The sequence below is a fragment of the Corvus cornix genome, chromosome 1 (assembly GCF_000738735.6).
Source record: "Corvus cornix cornix isolate S_Up_H32 chromosome 1, ASM73873v5, whole genome shotgun sequence".
Lineage (NCBI taxonomy): Eukaryota > Metazoa > Chordata > Aves > Passeriformes > Corvidae > Corvus > Corvus cornix.
The window spans coordinates 2,988,097-3,013,457 of NC_046332.1; the positions used below are offsets into that span (position 1 = coordinate 2,988,097).

At 38.9% G+C, this 25,361-nt stretch overlaps 2 protein-coding genes across 11 annotated transcripts in view; one reads left to right on the plus strand and one right to left on the minus strand.

The window, feature by feature from the left end:
• Positions 1-25,361, plus strand: part of ARL13B (ADP ribosylation factor like GTPase 13B) — a 34,387-nt gene that overhangs the window by 348 nt on the left and 8,678 nt on the right. For 5 of the 10 annotated variants that reach the window (XM_039555096.1, XM_039555129.1, XM_039555117.1 and 2 more), the window contains exons 1-6: positions 535-608; positions 3,015-3,189; positions 4,741-4,807; positions 6,700-6,949; positions 20,344-20,577; positions 23,027-23,132. In XM_039555096.1, the coding sequence (XP_039411030.1) occupies positions 3,121-3,189; positions 4,741-4,807; positions 6,700-6,949; positions 20,344-20,577; positions 23,027-23,132 (726 nt within the window). In that variant the 5' untranslated portion in view covers positions 535-608; positions 3,015-3,120. Of the gene's footprint in view, positions 1-225; positions 403-534; positions 609-3,014; positions 3,190-4,736; positions 4,808-6,699; positions 6,950-20,343; positions 20,578-23,026; positions 23,133-25,361 lie in introns of those variants that run through there. The other 5 variants (XM_039555102.1, XM_039555110.1, XM_039555106.1 and 2 more) reach the window with 5 other exon arrangements.
• STX19 (syntaxin 19) lies at positions 9,957-20,424 on the minus strand. The gene is made up of 2 exons (XM_010399444.4): positions 20,171-20,424; positions 9,957-11,944 (listed from the first exon to the last, which is right to left on the minus strand). Exon 2 carries the CDS (start codon positions 11,838-11,840, stop codon positions 10,962-10,964), a length of 879 nt encoding a protein of 292 aa, XP_010397746.1. The 5' UTR covers positions 11,841-11,944; positions 20,171-20,424; the 3' UTR covers positions 9,957-10,961.

The following is a 25,361-nucleotide window of genomic DNA, read 5'->3' on the forward strand; positions in this document are numbered from 1 at the left end:
TCCCCGGCGGGAGGGGAGATCGCACGCTGGGCAGGGCCCCGCGCCGGCGGGACCGGGGCGGGGCGGGGCGGGGCGGGCGGGCAGCGCCCGCGGCCCCCAGAGCCGTGGGGTCACTCCCGATCGCGGCGGGGCCCCGGCGGCCGCGGGCGCGCGCCCCGGTGTTTACTCCCGGGCGGCGCGGGGGGGGGGGGGGGGGGGGGGGGGGCCGGGGCGCGGATCCTCGCCGCTGATTGGCTGATCCTCCGCGGGCGCCTAGCGAGCTGCCCCCTCCTATTGGTCGGTCGCGGGCCCGCCCCCTCTTGTCTCCGTGCGCGCCAATAAGTGTGTCCCCTCCCGGCCGCCGTCGGCCGTATCCCGGGGTGACGGGCCCGGTGTCGCGTCCCCGCGGCCGCGGAGCTCCCGGTGAGGCCAATGCGCGGCCCCGCCTGAGCGCGCCACCGGGAGGGGCCGAGCGGAGCCGGAGTGCGGCCGCCGCAGCCCGGGGCTGACGCCGGTCCTCGCCGGCCGCCGCCGCCGTGGCGGGGCCGGGCCGGGCCGCGCGTGGCGGAGCGCCGCGGGGCGCGGGCCGCGCGCAGCCGTTGAGCTGCGGGGCCTCGGCGGAGCCAGCGGTGAGCGGGGCGGGGAAGGGCCCGAGGGAGGCGGCGGGGCCTTGGCAGTCTGACGGCTGACTCGCTCTGTCTGCGTCAGAGAGTGGATTTTATAGAAAGCGTAGGGCTTATAAACTAAAAAAGCGCTTCCACAGTGAGAGAGATGAGCAAGTGACACATGCGTGAATCGAAGTCGGGATTTTAGAGTTGCTGCTTTTTTGGAAACGAGAAAGGAAGGTTGGGAACATGGCTGGAAAGTGCAGAAGCTGCCTTGAAGTGCTGGACTTGTAGTAACAGCTCTTTACAGAAACTCTGATGGTCCTAAGCCTGTTCCGCACATATATTTGAGTGTTTCAGGCTTTCAGGACGTCGCAGTTGTTGCTTGCACCTCATTTAGCTCTTACTTGCAATTTTGGCAGAGAGGATGGTGTTCACAAATATTTTCTGATTATGCCTACTTTGCTGCTCAGTCACTCGGTTTGTTGTTCAAAATATAACACAGTAAGATGCCCTTAAAATTGTCATTCAGACAAGGAACATTACAGCAGGAAGTTAAATAATTGAATTGTACGAGGAGGGTCCGCTCTAAATTGTTTAGCTGTGTTTCCAAGAACGTGAAAGCTCGATGTGATTGAAATAAATTCTGTGCTGTCAAAGCCTCTCCTGAAGGTGGTGTGCTAAATGTACTCTACTAAATGATGTGCTGGCTTCACTGCTGAGTTTTACAGGTTTTTCGGCTTGTTGGTTTTGTTTGACCTCAGCAAGCTGACAGATGTAGTATCTGAAACAGGTTTGGGATGTTGTTAATGCAACCTCTGAAATACATGTCATGTGTTCCATACATATTTCAGGGATCCAGGCTCTCCAAACTGGCATAACCAAATGTGATTTGCTTCCCTACCACAATTTTTTCAGCAGTGTTGAATGTCCTTTCTTCCTAGAGTGGCTTGTTTCTGAAAATGTTTATCTGATTTGTTAATTCCTGTCCATCCTCTCTTATGGTGTCATATTTAAGCAAGATTCCTGTGCTAGGGCATAGTTGTCCTCTACTCTTCACTCTTTAATAAGTTCTCTTCGTCTCGTGAATCCCATTTGAGTGCTCTGGGCCATTTATATGCTCAAGAGCAATTTTGTGGCAGTTTGCAAAGATAGTCTGTATAAAACATGGGATGGGAATTGTTCTGTGGGGATGCTCAGGCCTTGAAAATGTTACATTTTTGTCATTTGACGAAATGACAATGGCACATTTTGTTCACTGAGCTGTTACATTTTGCTTTCTAGCTGAAAATTTCTGTAGCTATGTTCTCAAAAGTGAGCTTTGTTCAGACTTGCTTGTGGGTTGAGGCACCACAGCCCACTGCATGTGGGCTTTTGGCTTTTTTTTAAATGATTTTTGTGTTCTTCAGAGCCTGATTTTAATACTTGTAACAGTTGTAATCACCTTGCTCTTTTTAGGAACTTCTCTACTTTTCATAGAGTCAGCTCTCCTGTAGAGAAGCTATTCTCAGGTTCTCATGGATAATGGAATATAAATGTTTAAGGAGTATCTGTTGCCTCTGCTTTGGATGAAACCTGACCTATTTCTGAGACTGAATGACAGCAGATCCATGCAAAGGCATCCTTAAAAATGAGCTTCATAAGATCAGGAGCGGTTCATTTCCTACCTGTATAAATTATCTAAACCACCACAGTTTATTAGGGTTCTTATAATCTTTAATTATTCAGGTTTTGGCATAATTTAAAATTACTTTAGTTTGAGGTTAGTTATAATTTAAAATATGAAAGGAATTTTGAGATAGGAGCTTTAGGAGACTCAGTAATTCTCAAGAGGGGAATATTCTGTCTCCTGCTTGAAAAGTGTAAAGTGGGATTGTGAAATGATGGAAGTACTTGGTACTTCTACTTAATTTAGTGACAATTACTAGATATCATTGCCAGTTCTTAAAATGCTCACAAGAGAGCCCAGTTTCCTTGCTGTGGAATCTTTTTGTGTAAAAGAAATTGACAGTTAAATGAACATGCTTAGCAGGTAGGGATGTTCTTTGTTTGCTTTTAATGCCTTATCCTGTTATGTTCTTGTAAGCCTTACTCATGCTTGAAATTGGTCCTTATTTTCTGTCAATCGGAAGAACAGTGGGACGTGTTGGTGAGACAAGCACTGAAATTTTGTAGCTGGATGCATCTTGCTCCTGTAACTTGCAGGTTTCCTTCTGTGCTGTGGCCTTGCATTATTATTTGGGATAAGTACTGTGTGGTGGCTGCCCTGATCTGTAAAAGGGGGGTGGATGAAGTGTGAGAGGATGGAAAGAGGAAAGACATAATAAGACTGAACAGCCAGACTGCTGCCAGGGAAAAGGCTTGCCTTGCTTGTACAGAATGCCTAACTGGTTTTTTGGGTTTTTTCCCTTTTTTTTTTTTCCTTTCTAGCAGTGACAAGACAAGATCTGGGCCTCTGGGGTCTGTCTGCCAGTCTCCTTGGGTTGTCCTGGCCTGCCCACATTATTCCTGTAGCTTTGGTGGCTCTGAATGGCTGATGAAGAGGGATGTTCAGTCTAATGGCCAATTGCTGCAACTGGTTAAAACGGTGGAGGGAACCTGTCAGGTAAACACGGGAAAATATTTTACGTTTCTCACCTTCCCCAACTGTTTCACCTGTGTTTTGTTCATTGTTTCATATTTGCTCATGTCCAGCCTCTCACCCACCAGCACCCCCACGTCCTTCTCCCCAGGGCTCTTCTCCATCTGCTCATCCCCCAGCCTGTGCTGATACCAGGGATTGCCCTGACCCAGGTGCAGCACCTTGTACTTGGTCTTATTATACTTCATGAGGTTTCCACTTCTCACGTTTGTCCAGTTCCCTCTGGATGGCTTCCCATCCTTCAGGTGTGTCAGCCCCACCACTCACCTGCAAACTTGCTGAGGATGCCCTCAGCACCTTTTCTATCTTATTTATGAAGATATTAAATAACACTGTGCACACTGGTCCCAGTATGGGCCTCTGAGGGGCACCACTGGTCACTGATGTCCATTGGGACTCTGAGCTGTCACCACTATCCTCTGGCTGTGACTGTCCAAGCAATTCCTTTGCTATCCACCAGTCCATCTATTGAACCCATCCCTCCAATATAGGCAGAAGTCCAGATAAGTTATATCTGTAATCCTTCCCTTGTTCACTGATCTGGTCACTCGATCAAAGAAAGCCTCTAGGTTGAGCACGGTAAAGTTTGGTTTTTTCCTTACTGTTTCAGTTTCTGCATTTTGAGATTGTAAAGTATAATTTGTTTAATTTTTAGGTTATTTTCTCAGAGATTTTTGGCTCTTCTGAAAGAATTTATATAAATTATACTTTGTGTTTGATACTGTTGCAGTTTTAAGTCTGCAAATAACAATGTTTTTTAGTATTACTTCGCTTAAAGGGGCATAAAATTGAGCAAATTGTTTTGACCACTCTGAGTCTTTGCAAATAGGAGGAAGAACTGAGGTGTACACACATAAATATATTTTTCCTATGGCTTTTAAAATCCTGTGCTGGTTAAAATTCTAACCTGTATACCAGTTTGCTAATAAATTGTGCATTCCTAGCACCACTGGTTTGCACATTTGCAGTCTAGATTGCTCCAGGTTGAAACAAAGGCATGGTAAGTCCCACATATTTACAGCATCTGGTGTTGACTACACAAGTGTTGTACACTTTATGGTGTTGTTCAGACACACTGATGGAGACAGAAGTGAATTCCTAATACAGGGAAAACTTTGAGGCAGAGAGATGGTAAAAATACAGGGGAATGGAACTGCAATTACAGAAATTGTTAAAGGGACCATGACCACACCAAATAAAATTTACAGTACCATGAAATTAAATTGCATCAGGCAAGTACAAGTTGAAAGCCACATCATTGTCTCATGTGAAACTTAGACCGTGATATTAGACTTCTCATTTCATACCTTGTTCTGTTGTTCTGTCTAATCAGATGGTTGGACATACTAAACACCAGACACACAATAGTAACAGTGCCTTGGTGTTTTGATACCTCTTCTTTCTACTATTTGGTGGTAAATTTGCTGTGCATGTGTTAAAAAATATAATAAATGATGTGTAGCTAGAGGAAAAAAATACCTTTCTCTTTTATTTTTTTTCTCCTTATGGAGGAAGGTGACACTAATAATGGTGGGTCTCGATAATGCTGGGAAAACTGCTACAGTCCGAGGAATTCAGGGAGGTAAGTGGTTAATTTATTATCCAAATGGAGCACTGAGAGTATCATTCCTAATTCTCAATCATTTAAATCTGAAAATATTGCTCCATGTCTTCATCTGTCTCTCCCTCCCATATTGTTGAAAGGAAATGGTGGTGGTTATACTATCTAAATATCACATCACATCTTGATATAAACATTAGAATGGTACAATCAGTGGAGTTGATTTTTTTTCTGTTTTTTCCTTGTGTGTATGTGCTGAAGTTGCTTTCAGGTGACCGTGCAGTAATGTGCGTACACCAGTAAACTTTATATAAAAATCAGTGTCATAAGTATATATAAGGAGGAAAAGGTTCAAAAGAAGGAAATTGCGTGTATGTGTATAACAACATTAGGGATGATTCCAGCATTACATATTTTTTTATGATTAATTATAATTATAAAATGATTATAAATAAAATTACCACTGAGAGACCACTCGATTTTGAAGGGTAGTTTGCCATATAACATGCAAGCAGGATATAATTTGAGATAAAACTTGTGCTTATGAAAACAAAAATTCTCTATGTTTTTCTTTTTCTCCACTTGTGGGATTGTCTTTCTAAATAACTTTCATCTTGTGGAAGAACAAGAGTTCACTTAGTTGTGTTTTGGCAGACTTGGTGGCTCCACCTCAAGTTTGTTTACTTGTGGTATGTAAGTTCACAGACTTGGTAAAGCACAAGTAAAATCATGAATATTCTTTCATATTCCTCAGTCTTTGCCCTGAAAACAGGAGCGTTTCATTATTTAACCTTCCATTCTATTTGAAAATTACCTTTACTACCTTTACCATCTAAATGTAACAGCTATTTCTAGAAGTCCTGTTTTACAGGGGAAAAAAATGACACAAAGATGTGCATTTCAAAAGGGGAACTCAAAGAAGATAGAGTTCTGATTTCTGTGACTGTTCCCTGTGGCTTAAATGTCCTGAATGCCCATCTTGGCTGTCTTAAGGGTAGGAGCAGAAGGTTAATGGGGATTTAGCTTCTGCACTGCTCTTCAGAGCTCAGTGCTTTTGGCCAGGCCTTCATTTTTTTCCTCTCAACAAGCTGAATTTTACATCTGTTTCCCTTGCCTTATGCTACCAAGCTGCAGAAAACACAGATCCAATTATGTCAGCCCTGCAGACACAGCTTAGTGCTGTGAGGCAAGTCCAGGCTTTCTTTGCCCTCAGGACAAGGAGAGAGCAAGGTGAAGTATTAAAGATAAATTTATAATTTTTTAGCATATTGCATGGCAAACAAAGTATGTTTAGAAAAAACAAGCAACTAAAAATAAGCAAACAAACAGAGGCTAAAACCTGGCCTTGAATAAAGGGAATAAAATAATTTACATCTCAGAAGAACATGGTTTCAGTCATTTCATCTCAGCCCTTGGTTTGAACTTCTGAAGCTGTTTTGGCTACCATGAAGGTTATAAAAAAAAAAATTTGGCAGAGTACGAGGGTTCCTAGGTCATAGTGCATTTACTGTTTTGGTTGTTTTCCTTCTCAGACTTGGATTACTACCATGGAAATGCTGTATAACTGTTAAAATGGGAGCGTTGGTGGTGAGAGTGGAAGGGAAAATGCAGTACAGTGACCACCACTGCAGTGGAACTGTGGTGTAAAATACTAAAAACTGCTTTTTGGGCTCCTTCCTTTTTTCCTTCCTTCCCACTTCTCCAGTGCTCCTATCTAAATTAATGTAAAGTAACTAGTTGAGAGACTAGTTAATTCAAAATTTCTTGAGGAGAGGGAAAGTCTTCATGTAAACAAAAATGTGGTCAACAATATTTAACTGGGAGGTGTCACTCTGTGTTTTTAAAATGCAGATTTTGCTACACAAATCCCATTATAAAATCCTCTTTAAACTGAAGACTTTCTTCTTTGACAGAGTCTCCTGAAGATGTGGCTCCAACAGTTGGGTTTTCCAAAATTGATCTTAAACAGGGACGCTTTGAAGTGACCATCTTTGATTTAGGAGGTGGAAAACGAATTCGGAATATCTGGAGGAATTATTATGCTGAGTCCTACGGTGTCATATTTGTGGTGGATTCCAGTGACATTGAAAGAATGGAAGAAACAAAGCAAGCCATGACAGAAGTTTTAAAAAGCCCTAAGATATCAGGAAAACCTGTGTTAGTGTAAGTAATGTAATAAATGTTCTCCTAATAATCTGAAACTGGGTGAATTTAGACCTAAAGAACTATTTCTGTTGTAACTAATAGTGCTGTAACTTTTAGCACTAACCAATATTGCAATTAGTTTTATGGTTTTATGTTTTATTTCATCTTTCTCAAGGATATTTATTTCTCTTCTCTTTCATTAACCATGAAAAAATAATAAGGTGGGATTTTTTAACGCTTTAAAATTCTATTACTTGAAATGCTAGGTTAAAAGGCTTTACAGATTTGGCTTGGCAACATGATGTAAAAATATTTTTGCTACTTATGCCTACGTCAATTAATTAAATGGTAAATGGTTGATTATATTCAGCAGTAGTGTGATCTCTCAGTAATAAATGATAATAAACCACTTAACACATGGTGGTGCTGCTGATACATGATCAGCAAAATCTCATTAAAGGAAGCTTGCTTTAATTGTATTGGGCACATGCTTTTTCTCTGTTTAACAGGCTTTGTAAAATATTGGAAAGAACATATTTTATTAAATTCCACACCAAAAATATTTGATAACAAATACTCTTTTGAAGTTAAAAAATAAACTGTGAAAGTTTAAAATGGTTTATCAAGTCAACATCTTCATGTCTGGTGAGCATAAGACCTCTGTAATGCATTAATTGCACAACATTTCTGTGCTATCATAAAGAATCTGTACAGGTAAGAGGAGAGGCCTGTTATTTTTAAGAACTAGTGATACTCTGCTGGTTTGAAGCTGAACCTGGCTAATTGTGTTGGTGGAGGGTAGTTAGCAAGGTAATGGTGTATATGTTGAAAATAGATTAGATTTTACCTTTCATTGCTCTGAATGTTACGGGCGCAGGGAAGGCAATAAGGCCAACTTAGTTTAACTCAAATGTGTTTTGAAAATGCAGCTGTGACAGTTGAAAACTGTGCAGTGTCTTTTAATTAAACACAACTTTATGGGGTTTTTTGGGTTGCATTTTAGGGTTTTGGGGGGGCCGTTTTTGTTTGGTTTGGTTTTGTTTTTTTCTTTTTTTTTTTTGTAGAAATCTCTATGCCCTAACCCTGTAATGGGGTTTGTTTGGGTGGCTGACTGTACCTGCAGAGAACCCACTCACTTCCGTGGATCTTGATACTGATTTTTGATCCCTATCAGAAGTAGCTAATCAGAATGCAGAGTGTATTTATTAAATGATCTAATGGTGACTAAATAAAGTTTACTGATGTTAATACTTTTTATTAGATTAAACCTCAGGCCTTTGGTCAGAATTTGCTTTTGCAGTGTCCCAGTTCTGTGGAGGGATTCAGTAGTTTTTTGGTTTATGCTCCCTGTGTAAGCCTGCCTCTTGAGTTAAGAATTCTCTCCTGTATTGTCAGACTTCCAAATTTATGCTGAATGTTACCCTTTTAAAATATTAATGTTCAGATTTTGTTTGTGGGTTTTTATAGTAATGACTTACTTGCTATCCATGTAGCAATAAGTTCCCTAATACCTTGCTACATTTTTTTTTTTTATTAGTGCATTTTAATCTGTGCAGAATAGGCTGAATTGTACTATGTGGACATAAAATTGGTGCTAGATACTCTATCTTACAGAAATATGGGAATATGAGAAATCTGATGTTCAGTGTGATATTTGCTACTAATTTAATTGCTACTCTGCCATGTTGTTATTTAATGCAGCCCATGGAGGTGTCACAGAATCATTTTAAGACAATTTTCCTAAAGTGCTGATGGTATTGTCTGTTACTGTCTCGTGGTGTAAATTACTTGTCGTTTAGCTTTTTTTATTGTTCAGTGTTATCACCTAATTTATTTTTATGGGTAAGTTCTTCTAGCAGCATTCTCAAGACTTACACAGGTATACAAGTTTAAATTTTCTTCATTTAGGATTATTTTTGTCCTTTATTTTATCAGAAAGGAACACACAGACATCATAATATGCAGGCAGATGCTGGTTTTGTTTGGGATTAATTGTGTTTGTTTGGGGTCTTTGTTTTGGTTTTTGGGGATTTTTTAAGTTGACATGGAGCATGTGCAAGAGGAAATGCAAGTCCATGTGCTGTGACTGATATTTTATAGCAGGGAGATTTCTGGGCAGGTATTTTGTTAGGAGAAAGCTGCTTCCTACCTGTTACTTTGGTGATAAGGGATTAGAGCTACTAATGTTTCACTTTTCTTCATAGAACACTTGCAGCTGGGCTTTAATTTGCTGGTTTTCTGCATATTGATGTAACTGCTGAACACACTGGAAAGTTACTTTAGTGATTATGGCAGAATTTCTGCTGCTAATAATTTTGAAGGCTCAATATCAAATTCAGTGTAAGTTGTAGTTCATATTTCATACTATTTATTTTCGGTTAATAGTACTCTCTATTAAGGAAAAGGTTTCCACAAGTCTTTCTCACTTCCCAGTTGTCCTTCAGTGTGTTTTATATCTTTCTGTTTTGCCTGTTTCTAACCAATGTATATCTGGAAATGACTTGACTTATTCAGGCAGCTGTTTTCCTAAGTATTAGTGACTTGAATTTTATTCCACTGTTGAAATGCAGCTCTTGTTTATTGACTGATTTTTACTCTGCCCTTGGAACATAAAGGTAGTTTTTATATATGCAGTTAAGGGGAGATTATTTAATGACAGTTTCAGTGGTGTCATAATCTAAGTTTATTGTTTATTTTTTGTTGCTACTGTGTAAATAATATTTTTCACTTTAAGGTTTAGACCTTTGATTATATTTTGATAGCAGTTAATTTCAGTTGCAATTTTAATTTGGTATGGAAGTAATCCAGTGATTTCTAAATATCACAATGGGAAAATAACTTTGATAGTAGATTGATTTTTATTTTTTCCCCCACTACGTGCAACTAAAGACATCCTGTTCACTTAGTATCTTGCTGAACTGCCGTGCAGTTTGTTCTGCCTTCTCTGACCGTACCTGCATAAAGTGGTATTGATTGTGTCTTTGCACAACACAAAGCAGTTCAGGAACACGTTTCTGATTTGCTATTTGGTTTCAGCGTGGGATTTTTTTTTTTTTTTTTAATTTCTTTTTGGGAATCACTTTTGTCTCAGTTAGATTGCTATTTTCTGTTAAATTGCATGGAGAGCTGTTTCTCACTCAGATCCAAAAGGAGCTGGCTACAGGAGGCTCCTTCCAACCTAAATCATTCCCTGATTCTAGATTATGGGGGAGAGGATATAACAATGGAGTTCTGTTATTTTATTCTATTCTTTCTTCAATTTTTGTGCTAGCAAAAGTGAGACTGCAGATGTGAATGCATATTTAGGTAGGATAGGCAGCATTAAGAACATGCCTTATGAGTGTGTAATTAAGGATCATACTCCCCTATCCTTACCTGGTACGGCTCTGCCTGTGGAGCTGAATAATATAAATACCTCTTTTATGTCAGTTTTATGTGTCAGTTTATGAAAAGTTTTGAACTTTTCTTATAGAGGTAGTACTGAAATATTCCTGATAACTTTTTTGACGTCTTGTTTGGTTTAGGCGTCCCATTCTGGATTGTTACTAAAGGTGTCTGCTTTGTGTGTAGATTTGTTTTGTAGAATCTCAGATTCCTGGGGAAAAAAAACTATTTAGAATTTGAGCAAGTAAATATAAGTGCCAAAAAACCACAAGGCAATTAAAAATACTTATTATTATTTTGTGAAAAGTAAATAAACCATTTTTATGAATCCTGTCTTTGAGGTTAACAGTATTTTCAATGCTTCCCAACAGCACAGGAAGTTCATTGCCACATTGTTTCAGTTTGAGTCAGAAGAACCAAAAAGTGTCACTTTTATCCTTTGATCCTTTCCTGTAGTTCATGTCTTTCTGTGAAAGCCATAAACTTCTTTACTCTGTGTAGAAAAACAGATGCAGTTTTTCCTGAGAACTCTGCTGAAAGGAAAATAGGAAGAAAAGTGAAGCAGTTGAGGGGTCTCAGGAGTGTTTTCCAAGATCAGTTTGGTGTGTAGGAAACATCTGATATTTGAAGCAGTTCATTTCTTGTGTTACCTGCAGCATGGACAACACCAACAGCAAATTGCTTTGCAAGGGTTTCTCTTTTTATACCTGACTGCAAGCCCAAACTTTTCTTTAGATACTTGAGTATATTCTTGAGTGTTGTTCATGCAGATTTCTATGTTGTTGATCATCTCCCCTTGCTCCTCCACCAGAACTGAGATTTGGATGAAGAGTTCTTTCACATCTTTGATCTGGTTCTCCAGATTGACCAGTTCTTTGTGTCTCTGCTCAATCTCTGACAGCTGAGCTTTAGTAATCTTGACTTCAGTGAGTAGATTTTCATTGAAAATCTCCCATTTTCCTTGCTGGAGCATGTCATTGACTTCCTCCTCAGATACCTCTTTACCGGCGACCTCGAGCTGGCGGACGATGAACGTCCTGCACTTGTCCTGCTTGGCAGTGATGGCCTCGTTGTAGGAGAGCATGGCCTGGAGGTAGCGGTGGGACAGGAAGGCGTGCTGGGCAGCCAGGATCCTCACCGTGGCTCGCGCTGGCCCATGCTCGTTTTCAGCTTTCCTCACTGTTTTTGCCAGTTCGTTCAAACATATTCGTACATGTTCCGCTTGAATTTTGATTTCCCTTGCTATGTTAGATTCCTTTTTAAGAACACTGAATCTTCTCATTGAGGAGACGAGGCTTTTTTGTTGTTGACTGAATTTATTGACTTCTTCCACCAGATTATTAATTTCGTTCTGCAGCTTCTGGATTTCGTGCAAGTGCCTTTCAGTTATGGGCTCTTTTTCGTAAATAATGGCCTGCTGTTCAAACTCCTCCTGCTCCTCTTCTTGTACAGTTGCACCATTGTTTTCCCCAGCTATCTGTAGTTCCTTAGCCCTCAGTTTAAGCTCTTGCAGACGGTCTCTCATGGTTTTTGTGGTCAGGATTCTTTCCTGGTTTTATTTTTTTTTTCCCCTCTTGCAACACCAGAAGTTAATTCCAGTATCTTTTTTGTTTGGTTTGTTTTGTTGCACTGTAATCAAAATGTAACAACAATCAATGTTAGTGGTTATATGTATAAGTGAAAAGTAGTTTTGGAGATTAGAGCTACTTCCCTTCGCACCAAAGTAAAAGTAGCAATGAGTTGAAAGCGTGGACAAATTGTGATTTGTAGCCCAAGCCCATTTTTGTGGTAAATTTGTGACGCAGAGCATGGAATTTAAACCAGAGAAGTGTGGATTGGACTTTTATTTTTGGGGACAAAGAGAGGAGTAACTCCAATTATTTTATCATTATTCTTTACTTGATGAAAGCTACTCAACCTATAAATTTTTTTGGAAATAGAAGTGAGTGTGCTGTGCTATTTTTGGATTCTCATTAGGAAATATTTCAGTTTTTGAGATTATGAGACAGACTTTGTAACAAATCAGCGTTCTAGCATGAATTTAGATTATTAAACAGCCACACTCAAAAGCCCTTCTCCATTTTCCTTGCCTTCCCTTGCCTGGGGAGTTAGATAGTAACTGAAGCAGTTAACTCTACAACAAAACAGAACAACAACACTCTCATCATTTAAGAACTCTAATAATTTAGCATGAAAATAGATTAATTTTTTAATGTTTGAGTTTTTGTGAAGTGGAATCCATATCACTAATGTTGCCACGTGAAGATTTTCTAAGCCTTCTTTGAATTACTGTTATCTATTCCTACACTGTCATTTACCTTCTTCATAAAATTGATGCAAATGTGCATTGTGCACCCCAGTGGGCTACAATTCAGTGCTGTTTCTTATTTAATAGAAAGCAGATAGAGTTTTGTTTTATTCCCTAGCTGTTGTGCAAGCTTTACTGGAGAGATAATTCAGAGAAAGATATTTCCTAAAACACACCCAGTGGAAACTAAGTTCAACTATTTTTAATCATAGGGAAGAAGGTATTTTTCTCAAACTCTACATGAATTATTTCCTTGGACTGTGATCAAGAATGGAAAATTTCAGTAAGAAGTAACATGTTCAGGACTAGAAGATTATGGGATTTTTTTTACTTAGGGTCTTCTGGTTCAATCAAATGTGTGTCTTTCAAAGGGCTGTTCAAGCATAAAGGTTAAACAGCACAGTGGCATCTTTCGGCTGTTTCACAGCTTTTAGGGCAGTTCTCTAAGATAGTAGCATTTTATAGGTGCAACTCTTACTAAACCCTGGTTCTACAGATTTTATGGGTTTTTTAGCAAGCAAATGTAGTATTTATAGTATCCAAAATGATGCATTTCAGTAGCTGCAAAGGATCAATCCAGTAACCTGCCAATATGCAAATGATTTTGTTGTATTTGAACAGTTTCAAGTGATACTGCTGTGGGATCTCTGCTCCCCTATGCATATTTAAAGTCTCTAAATATATTTTTGCATAGAATAAGTCATGGAGTTCAACAGTGTGGACACATCTTCACAGACTTAAATCTGGCTTTCTGCAGGAGGATTAGCTGAAAAGCAAAATTTGAAATGCTTCAGAGGTCAGTCATGAGAAAGAATGCTGATATTCTACCCTGGTGTGGATTTTCCTTACTGTTTTTTTTTTCCCCCCCTTAATGCCTTAATATTTGAATTTAGTGTTTGTTGACTCACATCAAGAGAATCCCAAAAGCCTGGCAATCATTAGAAGTGACAGTAATGTGCTGAAACTTGTGATCAGACAAGCTTGCAAGTTATTTATTGGAGAATGTTATTCTGGGGGAGGGAAATGCAAAATATATTCATTTTGTTACAGTAATGACTCTCCATTGCTGAAGTTTTCTATTGATGTCCTCATGGCAGAAGTCAGGCAGTTTCTCCCAGATAACCTTCTTCAGGAATGTTCCAGAGCTGCTTGGCACCACCAGCAGGGAAAGTTCAGCCTGGGGCATGTGAAAGGCCCAGGGCTGCTAAACAGGGATTCAGAGAAGTGACCTGAAAATCTGTTCTAGTCTAGCCTCACACGTCTGCTGACCCATGTTAATTTAGCAGGGCTGGGCAAACCTGGGATTAAAAGCAAGTTCTAAGGGCACCATTAATGCTTATTGGTATGAGGTGAAAAGAATTTCTTGTGTCCAAGAAAACTGGTGCATTGCCCTTGAAATAGCTGCGTTCCTTGGGGCTGGAGGGAGGAGCCTAACAGAACTGCAAAACAAATCTGAGAATACTGCTAGATATCAAAGGAGTGAGCAGAAAACACGGGAGATTTTTTTGTGTCTTTAAAGATCAGTCTCACAAAAGACTGGAATGTAAGCAATTGAATCTTAGCTTCATATCTTCTCTACTGTTGGGCTTGCCTTCAAAGCCTGCCACTGAACAGGCTTGCCAGTAATTGTGCTTGATTATACTGGCAATTGGAACACATGCTGGTTTCAAAGAAATGAGGATGTCTTCATGACAGAGATAACCTTGGAAATTGTTGGCTTGGCTTCTTGAGTATTCCACAACAAGCTCTGTTCATTTACTGAGTCCTTGTTTTTGTCCTACTTGTTTGTATATAGGGGCACATCCTGTTTTTTCTTTTGATTAAAATGAAAGCACTTCACTTTCCTTGAAGTTTTTGTCAATAAAGGGAGAATACACCTATTCTTCAGAGTTGAGCAAATGGAATACGTGGACTGAAAGCACTCCAGTGACTTAGTGTGGCTCTTACATTCAGTGCCCCTTGCCGTGTTATTATCATGCAAACCCATTGGTGATTGTTTGTTCTTATTGAAGCATCTTTATATATAGCGATATATATAGTTGACAGGTTCAGAAATGCAATTTTCACATCCTTGTCAAATATATTTTAAGGGTATTGCAAGAGTCTTTGACTTCTGATAACTTGGCTGTGTTGCTCCTCAGGGTTATATGAATCTCTCCAGTCCAACTGATGCCGTATGTGACTGGGACAGTTTTTATAAAGACAAGTATCTCGGCACACTGACTGGGTGAATAATAGATCCTGGTAGCTGGACCACCATTAGAATCTGTCATGATGATAAAGTATGGCCAGAATTCAAAGATTAATAATGAGTTTGATGGAAATGATATCTTTTATATTATCTTCTCCATTTGAAAAAAAAAAAAGGCAAGTTGAAAGGTCCACTTGCTTAATTGCAAAGCAGCCACATAGATATTCTTCCACCTGTCTGATAAATTTATCAGTAGAGCCAGGAAACATGGAGCCTACATCCAAAAGTAAGACTTGGGCTACATTGAAAGACATAACTGGATATGTGAAGTAGGTAAGTTGATAAGGAACTGCTCTGTTTCTGGTTGTAATTAGGCTTAATGGCTTCTTACTTGGCTTTGATTTTTTGTTTTATTTCTTCCCCAACTCCCCAGAACCTCCTGTTTATTTTCATTTCCATAGTTTTGTTCACTATTTCTTACTTATTCAGCACTTTGATTAAAATGCCTGACAGCAAGGGCTCTGTTTGTATCTGATCTTTGCTACAATTTGCCTCCTTACCTTGGTTTTAACATCCTGCACATTCTTCCAGAGAAGAGGACTTGCAGGCAATCAAGGTACAGAATCCTCTGTTTAAGAGCTGTTTGAGATGTATGATCTGTGTTTTGGCTCATGCTGCTTCCTATACCTGTGCTGAAATAGCTATTTTTTTTGTTACTGTTTTTTTTGTAGTTGGGGGGGGGGGGGGGTTTGGTTTGTGGGTTTTTTTGGTGTTTTGTTTTTTTTTTTTTTTTTTGGTTTTTTTTTTGGTTTTTTTTTTGGTTTGGTTTTTTTTTTTGTTTTTTTTTTTTTTTTTGAATGACTGCACCAAAAATAAATGTGGGTTTGTTTTCCTGACCTGTAGCTGTGAGTCAGTTAAGGGCACTGGGTAGACGATGCTTTCAGGCAACATGTCCCAAAGGAATTTCATGTTACATGTAATCCTAAACATTTCTTTTTATTAGTTTTTAAAATTGATTTCCAAGCTGCAGTGAAGTTACATTATAGCTCTATCCTGTGGTGCCAAGAAACCCATCTAACTTATTTCCAAGCACAATGGTAATGAGTAAACCTTCTGGAGTTTGATTACTGCTTAAGTGTCCTAAGTTAGCAACAAAAAATTAGTGAGAGACATATACTGTTGAAATGCATGTAGTTTAAAATCCTAATAGTAGTCTTTGGGGAAAGCTGGTGTCTTGAGTGGAAATTCAGTTTGTGCTTTCTCATGTTCTCACACGAGAAGAAGAAACTTGTTTGGCAGTGTTATGGAATTTTGCCCTGTTACTCAAAGATGTATCTGAAGTAACAAAAGTAGGATATCTTGTTACAAGTTACATTCGTTTTCTCCTTTGTTTAAGACGTTTCCTTTATCTTGAATGCCTTGTAAACAAACGTGCTTAAACCAAGGATTATGAGATGCAAGGTGGTTGGATGAAAATATCCTCTTAAGCGTGTCTGTTGTAAGAGAAGTCCTTGGAAAAACATACTTAAAAATAGTTCTAAGTTCAGGTATGGGAGTGGTTCAACGAGAAAATACCAAAGGCAGAGAGCTTGCCTTGCCTAAAAATATGCCACAGATGAGATGATAGTGCAAAATCAGTAATGGTTTCAGCAAAGGGGGTGATCACAACATCTCTCTGGGCAACCTCTTCCAGATCCTCAGCACTCTCACAGTAAAGAATTTCTTCCTAACATGTGATGTAAATCTTCCCTCTTCCATTTGAAACACTTCGCCCTTGTCCTGTCACTGTCTACCTGTGTAAAAACTGCCACAAGACTTCCCAGGGAAACCAAAATTACCGGTGTGTAGAAGAACAGAAATGCTGCATTTGAAGTAAGGTAGCTTGGTAATTCTCTGATTAGTGTGAAATGGATCACAGGAGGTGGAGAAATGTGGATATTGAGTAAAAAATCAAGAAATTCAAATGTAATAAAGCAAACCTGAGTATTCAAACAATTCATAAGGTGGGGAAGAATTAGGCCAAAGTTGCTGGAAAAGTGGAACCAAATCATCCTGCTCTGGAGGTTTCCAACAGACATGGAGAGGGGGGAAACAGACTTAAAATAATTCAGGTGTTCTTGGGCCTTTGACCACAAATCTGTAACACAGTCATGTTGTAGGAGATGTAGCTGTCTTGTGTTGGTGTATTGCTATTTTATGAAGTATTTGGTTCAGAGATAGACACGGTGAATCAGCTGCAAATCTGAGCTTGTTCCTTGGAGCTTTGAAATCTTTGTTATGGTTGTATGGCAGCAAATGAGGACTTGAGGAAAAGTATCACCAGCATTTCCATGTCTACAGACAGCAGTTCTCACATTCCTGCTGATACTTTGGATAATGGGAGGTGAGGATGCTTTTGCACTGACATATATCCCAGTGAGGTTGATGGACACTGCACCTCACTGACAAAACAATGATCTCACTCTGCCAGTCACTTAATCTGCAGCTAATTCTCTGTAATTGGTAAGAACTTCATGTTTTGATGGTGATTTTTTCACCTATTTAACCAGAGATTTACTGTCAGTAGTGCTCTTCAAGAGTCCTCACAAACCTAAAGATCACAGAAACCTAGAAAGAAAGTCATAATCTCCTCTGCCCAAAGATCACATCATTAAGGTCCAAATATTGATATATTTTAAAGAAGTATTTGAAAATAAAATAGGAGCAAGAGAAAGGGCTGCAACAGGATAGAGTACAGGTGGAATTGTTTCCATTTAATAGGGTATATAGTTTGAACTCATACTTAACAGCTTTGTATTGCTCTAAGTGGGTGGTCTGCAGTTCTACTGTTCTTCCTGACAGTAGAACTGCAGACTGTAAATTTGTCCTGTGCAACATCCCACCTGCTTTACATTCCCATTTCATCTCTGTCAGACCACAGAGCTGCCTATCACAGCCTTGGAACTCACCTGTGATAAATGTAAGGATTTTCAGGCAGGCTTTTTAAAAAAATATACAGGCAGTTTGACTATACTTAGTTTGCCTAGGGTTTGATAAATCAAAGTGAAATAGAGTATAAGAAAGCAATTAACTTTTTTTTTAATCTTGTCCAAAAATATATTGCTATATCATTTCTTGTTGTTTGTTTTGGAAATACACATCTGGAAGCTGGACATAACTTTCTTTGTGTGAGCTCAGACATCTTTGGCTGCAGCCTGTTTGACCAAGAGGTGTGATTGAACTGATAGCAGAGCAGAGTGTGTCAAGAAACGTTTTCAGTAAATAGCAACATGATTCAGACCTATGGGCGAGAATGAGGCCACTTAACAAAATGAATCAAATTATAATTGCTGGTGTTCTTGTGAGCAGTTCAAAAGGTAATATGAGAATGAAGTTGCCTAGAGATACTGTAAACAGGAGGAGTTTAGAATCTTAGTTTTAACGGTTCTCTTATTTATATGTCACCTGGAGGAACTGTGCAGGGAAAATGTTCAATTAGAGAAATGTCTCCTATAGCTCCCTGAAGTTGCGTGAAAGCAGGCTGATAATCTTGTAGCACTTTATTCCCCATTTTTTCATTATAGTTTACCATAATATTCAAAGGATGGTTTTGCATGAGAATTGAAGGCATGAATTGAAATGAGTCCCTTTATTTGAGAAGGAGCCACGTGTCAACCATCAGAAGTTACTGATGGTTTGTAATTGTTGTCAGCAATCCAGAAGGGGCAGGGGCTTAAAATGCTAATGAAGAACTTGGTTGAAGGTCTGTTAACACCTTTTTGTAAGGCAATCTGCAAAAAATCACCTGATAGAGCAGGTGATTCATCAGAACTTCATCAAGAGTGCTGTCAACGGGACACTTGAAACTGTTGTTTGTTAAAAGTATAAAGAATTCTGTTTTCCATGACTTCCTCAAAAACCTCGTGAAGTGCCAATAACTGAAGAAGGAACAAGCAAAACAAGCTGACAAGTGACTTATTTTTCCCTGTTTGTGGGTCAGGAGTTTGCCTTTCATGGATGTTAACATAAGCAAAGCATAAAGAGATGAACAAAGTTTTTCATGCTGGATCTGCTGACGCCTCACTTCTGTGGAATAAAACATCCTTCTGATGGCTGTCCACAGGATTGCCCAAGAAAAAGGTTAATAGAGGGATAAAAATTCCAAAGGGAAAAAAGGTAGAGCAGCATTTTCAAATAGAAGATTCACTGTAGGCTGAAGAATGTCATTGGTTTTCCCTCTTGTTTAGACTGCTGTTAAATTCAAAGGTTCTGTCGTCATTTTCCCAGCCAATTCCATCCCTCAAAGCTATGGATTCTTGAAGTAGCCTTAAAGACTAATTCTTGATCTTGGGTAAACCATACTCATAAAGATTCATTGTCCTACAGTTGCTTTTAATCATGGTGGTAGTTCTGATGCTGTAATATTTTGACCTCAGGGATGCTTTGCTCTTAATTAATTTTGATGGACACTATGTAGGTCTGACCCAAAATTTTGGGGTTATGATCACTGATTCTGATTAAATGTCACCCTAAAAGTAGCACATCTGAGACGTTTTTACAGATTTTGTATTGTAAAGTAAACTCTTAATACTGGTTTGGGTTTTGTTGGTTTTTTTTTTTTTCCCCTCTTTGCTCAGAAATTGACATTTTATAAACAGATCGAGGAACTTCCATAGCATTGAGACCTTGTTTTTCTCTGGCAGAAGTGGCTTCTAAGAGAAATATTTTCACTGAGCTGTAGGTGTCACTTGTGCCAATGCACACATACGCTCCCTTTCCACATTGTTTCCCGTGACTTTTAAAGTTCAAAAGCTCTCCAGTTGCTTAGAAAAATCCTGCTTGATATAAAAGCAGTAGGTGCCTACTTTCACTTTATTTCTTGCATGAGGCAAGTTTGTTACACTAAGACAATTCAAATATACTTTATGTGAAATTGAAGTAAGCCAAGCATGATTTTATAGATGAAAGCTTCTTACTCAGCAAACTTAATATGATAAACTAACAGCCACTCCGCTGTGCTTTCAAGTATGTTTTGATATATACCTCCTACAGGTTTTTAAACATGAAAAATTGCTATATGTGAAGTTCACCTGACTTGGAAAATTAAAATCAAGGTCTATCTTTTAACATAACTGATGTATTCCCTAAAGAAGGGGTTTTTTTGCAAAAAACTTACCTCAAACCCTGGTGTTCCTGTGCATGAGCAGCAGAGCTGTGAGTCCATATTCACCCACAGCAATACCTAATTCTTTGCAAGATAGACATACATTATTTTTATGTCTTGACACTTAGGCACATTTCCATCCTAAACCCCACTACAAAGCCTTTTTCTGATATTTGCATATTTAGAAATATTAAGTAAGAGAAGGGTATTTACCTCTGAATCCTGTGCTGGTGGCCTTTGTTTTACCTTTTACAGAGGAACTCCTGAGGTTAAGCTTCAGTATAATCCCAAAAACATTTTTCCAGAATATTTCCCTAAGTAACGTGTCTTGAGTGACGTTCCATGAAGTATTTCCTTCATTCCTCCTGCTTCTAATTCTTATGTAGTTGTCCAAGTGTGATCATCCTCAGGAGTGGCAGAGTGAGAGAGAAACTGCCTTCTGCAAGTGCAGGAGACAAGCAAATTGATTACTTACTGCTTGGGGAATCTGGTTGTGCCTGTTTGAAAGCCAGCCCTGCTGGGAGGCGGATCCCTCTGGAGTGCCCGGGAGCAGGAAGTGCCTTGGAGCAGCTCCCCTTAAAAGATGCAAGTGGAGCAGAGCCTGCCTTGGAAGCACAAGTGTAAGTGGAGGCTTTGCTGTCTTCTGCACCAAAGAATGAGGGAAAAGGAATTGAGGGTAGATGGATCTGTTCATGGGGGAAAAAAAGCCCCTGCAGAATAATGCCTTTTACTACAGTGTCTTAAAAATATTTGGACTCCGTTTAGAAGTTTGACCTAAAGTCTGAATTGGGCAGGAGATGGACCTCAGCAAAACCACTTCAGTTCCTGGGGAGCATTAGGCAGAGACAGCTGTTTGGATATGCTGCTTCTCCAGATACAGCACCTCAGCCATATTTTTGGAATGCAGTCAGTATTGCTGCAGAGAAGGTGGAAACTAATTGACCAGAAAGACAAATATGACACCTTTGAAGGTGTTAGAGGTTAAAAATCGGCTGCTACTGTGAGCTGTGGGATGTTAATGTCAAACTGCCGCTGAGCTATGCAGCTTACCAGCATTTCATTCTGCTTCAGCTGTGCTTTGTAGGCTGTGCAGAGCGAGAACGTCGGAAACAGTGCAGTTATTTAATCTTCAGGTGAGAGAGGAATAGGCTGTGGCAACAAACACTGCCCAGAAATATTTCCTTCAATTAGATCTAGATGAATTGACAGCACGGCTGAGGAATGCCTTTTGAGACTAAGGGGCAGCACAGTAGGATTTTCAGACTGTAACAAAATAGGTAATGTGGGGGAGAAAAAACGTGGAGGTAATCGTTTCCGGTCTTTTAATTAGTTTTTGAATTTCATCTCAGTTTTTCACTGGTCTAGCTTTGGTTTCATAGCTAAATACTGAGAGGACAAGTCTTGTTCTAGCTGTTTGGTGAGAAGAAACAGTGCCAGAGTATCATAAACATATTTAAAATAAGATAGGTTCTGTAAATGCATTGAGCAGCAGTTTGGGAATCCCTGCACTAAATCATTCAAAGCACTGTGAAAGTTCTCTCTTCAAGGTAGTGGGAACTGATTATCAAGGAAGGGCAGAGAGAAGAGCTTTATGCTCTTTATAGCTCTGCAGGCCAATTCAGTAAATTGATTATCAGTAGGACATAGGGTTTTTTATCCCCAGGGTGTTGATAAATAAGTGAATGGTTTGGACCACAAGTGGTTAAGAATGATGACGATTTAGAGAGACTGGACATTTGAGAAGCTGCTTTTCTATGGTCTCCTTCATAAACAAATTCTTCTTGAGAAGAAAGATGAAAGATTAGATAATGAAATGTAGCTCATGAGGGTAATGGTGACGAGGAATGTGGGGTTTTGAGCTGTAGATGCAACACAGCTTTTTTTCTAATGTTTTTGAAGCTAAAAAAATCTCTTGGGAGTAAAATACTTAAGAATTGAAGCTCCCATACTGGAATTCTAGAGAACAGGAAGAATAAGGTCTTAGATCAAATTAAAGTGCTGACGAGTTCTGCTAACTATGGGGTGAATTCTTACCGCTGTTCTTTCCCACCAAGGAGTTAACATAAATACGAAGTACAAGCTTTGGTCTAACATTCCCTAAAAGCCATTTGAGTTAATGATAATTACTTGAGATTTCAGGAGGAAGACTATGGAATCTGGTTCCAAAACCTTCTGCCACTGAGCTCATGGAAACCACATATTTGTCTTCTTATCCAGAAAATTGAATCAGAGTTCACATGTCATTGAAATATTGCTAAATTTCGGAGCAATGTTATTTGAGAGTGCAATTTCTTTATTAGAGAGAAGCAAGTACAGATTTCATACTTTCTAATGCTATGCAGCACTTAGCTTGGATTATTACTGTTGTAGAAAGTGCAAAATAAAGTTGGATTGTATTTTTACACTCCTAAATGAATGTCTGTCTTCTAGAGTCCTCTTTCCTACCATAAATAAGTGACAAGACAATGATCTTCATCTTACAGAGTACTTCTTCTGTAAGCTTTGTGGGGGTGTTTTTGCTTTCCTCTATTTAATAAAGTATGTTTATTAGAGCCATTCATGCAAGTTCCTCTCTCCACACTTCAAGTTTTACTTAGGAGGAGCAAGCTCAAAACACTGGCATCAGAGAGAAGTACTGGGCAGTAGGCAGAGCTGAGATGATCCTGAAGCACTTTTACACAGGGAAAAGCTCACGGTTTGGAAAGTTGCAAAACTGTGAACGTTCATCCAGAGACTCCAGCAGATTGTGATGTGTTGCTTTAGATGTAAAACAGGATGGTCTTTTATGTCCATTTTCTTAACTGTAAATATGATTTCTTTGTCTAAAATAAATTATTTCTAATTATTAAATTATTACTAAGCATCTTAGTGATTATCTAATGTTAGTATCTGATGAAAATGGTGCACAGACTAACATGCTTATTAAGTAGAAAAAATAATTAAAGCTGAAACAAGGCATTTTATCTTTTCTTTCTCTTCTCCCTACTTTTGTCACAAACTCAGCTTTTGGAGATGTGAGAGTCTCTCTTGTGTCAGGATGCTGAGTGTTTCTTTTGATCTTTCCTCTAGGCTGGCAAATAAGCAGGACAGAGAAGGAGCTCTGTCAGAAGCAGATGTAATAGAGTCCTTATCTCTGGAAAAGCTGGTTAATGAACACAAGTGTCTCTGTCAAATTGTAAGTAGATTTCAAGATGCTGTATTTTCTCATGTCTGTGTAAAGCTTCCATTAAGGTAGGAAATTGTGCTACATTGTATAAAACTGAAATTTAGATGGAGTAGTCACTGTCCTGTTAAGAAAAAATGCAGCAGGAAATCATTGTGGGGGGAGCCAACCCAGAAATCTTCATGAAAGCTACTTAATATTGGTCAATATTTCAGATAATTTATCCAAATCAGTAGTCCCTGAAATTTTTCTTTAACCCTTTGTTTTAATCTACCAGTGTCTTAGGTAGGGCTTTACTTCCACAATCTTTTTCTGATGGCAATAAGAAACATTTTGAAAGGTAATGAGAGTTATGCTGTTATTAACCAAAAGAAGGAGGCAGTTTTGCAAACCATTTCAGTATTTGGTATTTGGGTTTTGAAATTTAAATAATAATTTTAATTCATTAGGGAGATTTGCAATACTACCTGTTGCTATTATTTTCTTTAGGAAGCTGAGTTATAAAAGGGCATAGCTCTGTTTATTATGTCATGATTCTCTGAGTGCTTTTCTTCAGTTAGTGCACTTTGCACTATGCACATGTAGTAATCATAAAAATCAAAATTGCAAGTTCATCCTTGTTTTTTTCCAAGGAACTTCTGTGCCAAAAATATTTTCTTGAAAAATATTATCAGTAAAAAAAGACCTGAAAGATATTAGTGTATTCCAATGCTTCTGAATTGCTTCATTGCTGACATATGCCAGTAAAATGCTGTTCTTGTTCGTTACTTATATCTTGTGTGTAATTAGGAAAGGAGCCAGATCACAGAGTCTTCAGACTATTTCATACTCAAATGGGCACCTTCTTCACCAGGCTCTTTAAAGATAAACATGGTCCCAAACTGCTTCAGTAGGATGACTCCTGGGGTCTGTTTAAACAGAGCCATTGTGAAACAAGATAGAAAGTTAGGCAAGGACCAAAAAACTTTTTGTTTCTTCTTATTCTTTTAGTTCATTTTCCACTGGATCTTTAAACTTCCCCACAAAGTATTAAAGTAAATAGAAGGAGTAGTTTGTCTTGCTGTTGGACAGTGTCAGTGAGAATGACCTTCCTCTTTTTCTTATTTAATATGTCTGTATATTCCATATTTCTGAATTTTTATGTTTTATAACCAAACTGCAGCAACAGTAATCTTGGTGCAAACTGAGAAGAACATTTCCCCAGTGCTGGCCAGTGTTTTATCTTAGTTTTCTGAGAGAAACAAGTTACATACATCTTCTATACATCTCCTTCCTTGGTAGGTTCTGCTGGAGGGTATTGCAGTGTTCCCTAGTGAAAAGCACTCATAGTTGAACCTTAATTTAAACATAACTGGTCAGAATTTTTTTTTCTGTTGTAAATTGTACATTCCATATCTGACTGTGGTGCCATTTAAATGCTTGTCAGATGAAGAGAGAGCACTGAGTTTTTCAGATGTTAGTGTTGGATAGTTGGTCTTTTTTAATCTTTATTCATAAACACAAATCCTGAACATGATCAGTGTGAAATATTATCTCTACATGTCAAATACATAGCTGGATCTATTCAATTATTATTCAGGGAATGTTTTAAAACATACAGAGCTCCAAAACATTCTGGAAAACAGTTTTCAAGAGATCTTCAGAGAACATCTTTTCCATGTTCCAAGCTTGAATCAAGCCCTGTATCTTTCGTCCCAATTAAAGCCCATTGTTTTTGTCTTCCTGACATGAAAAATGAGAAAATCATTATTTTCCTATTTGCAGTTTCACCTAATGTTTTTGAAGGCTATTATCCTGTCTCCCTGAAGTGTTTTCATCTCAGGAGAACCACTCTTGGTCCTTTAATGTTTTCTTACGAGATGTATTTTCCTAACTATTTCATAACTATTGTCATAACTATTTTCTCAATGAGCTTTGCACTTCTCTTCCAACAGATTTGCTTAGGTCATGTTTCTCTCTTGTGCTGCTGAGAGTATAATGACAAAAATTTTTACGCCAGTCGAGGTACAATGCCTGTTCTGATGTAAAAAATTGAATTGGTTTGACGACTTTTCTGACAAATTCACAGGAGATTTTATTTATCCCCGAGGTGCTTATGAACATGGTGAATTTTTTTTCATGAACTGAAGCAAAGCTGATTCTCTTTCGTATCAGATTTTTCCATTTTGATTGTAAATATGGACTATTTATAACCCACATTTCTCAGTGTTTTACAAGCTTCACAGTAAACAGTAATTGTTC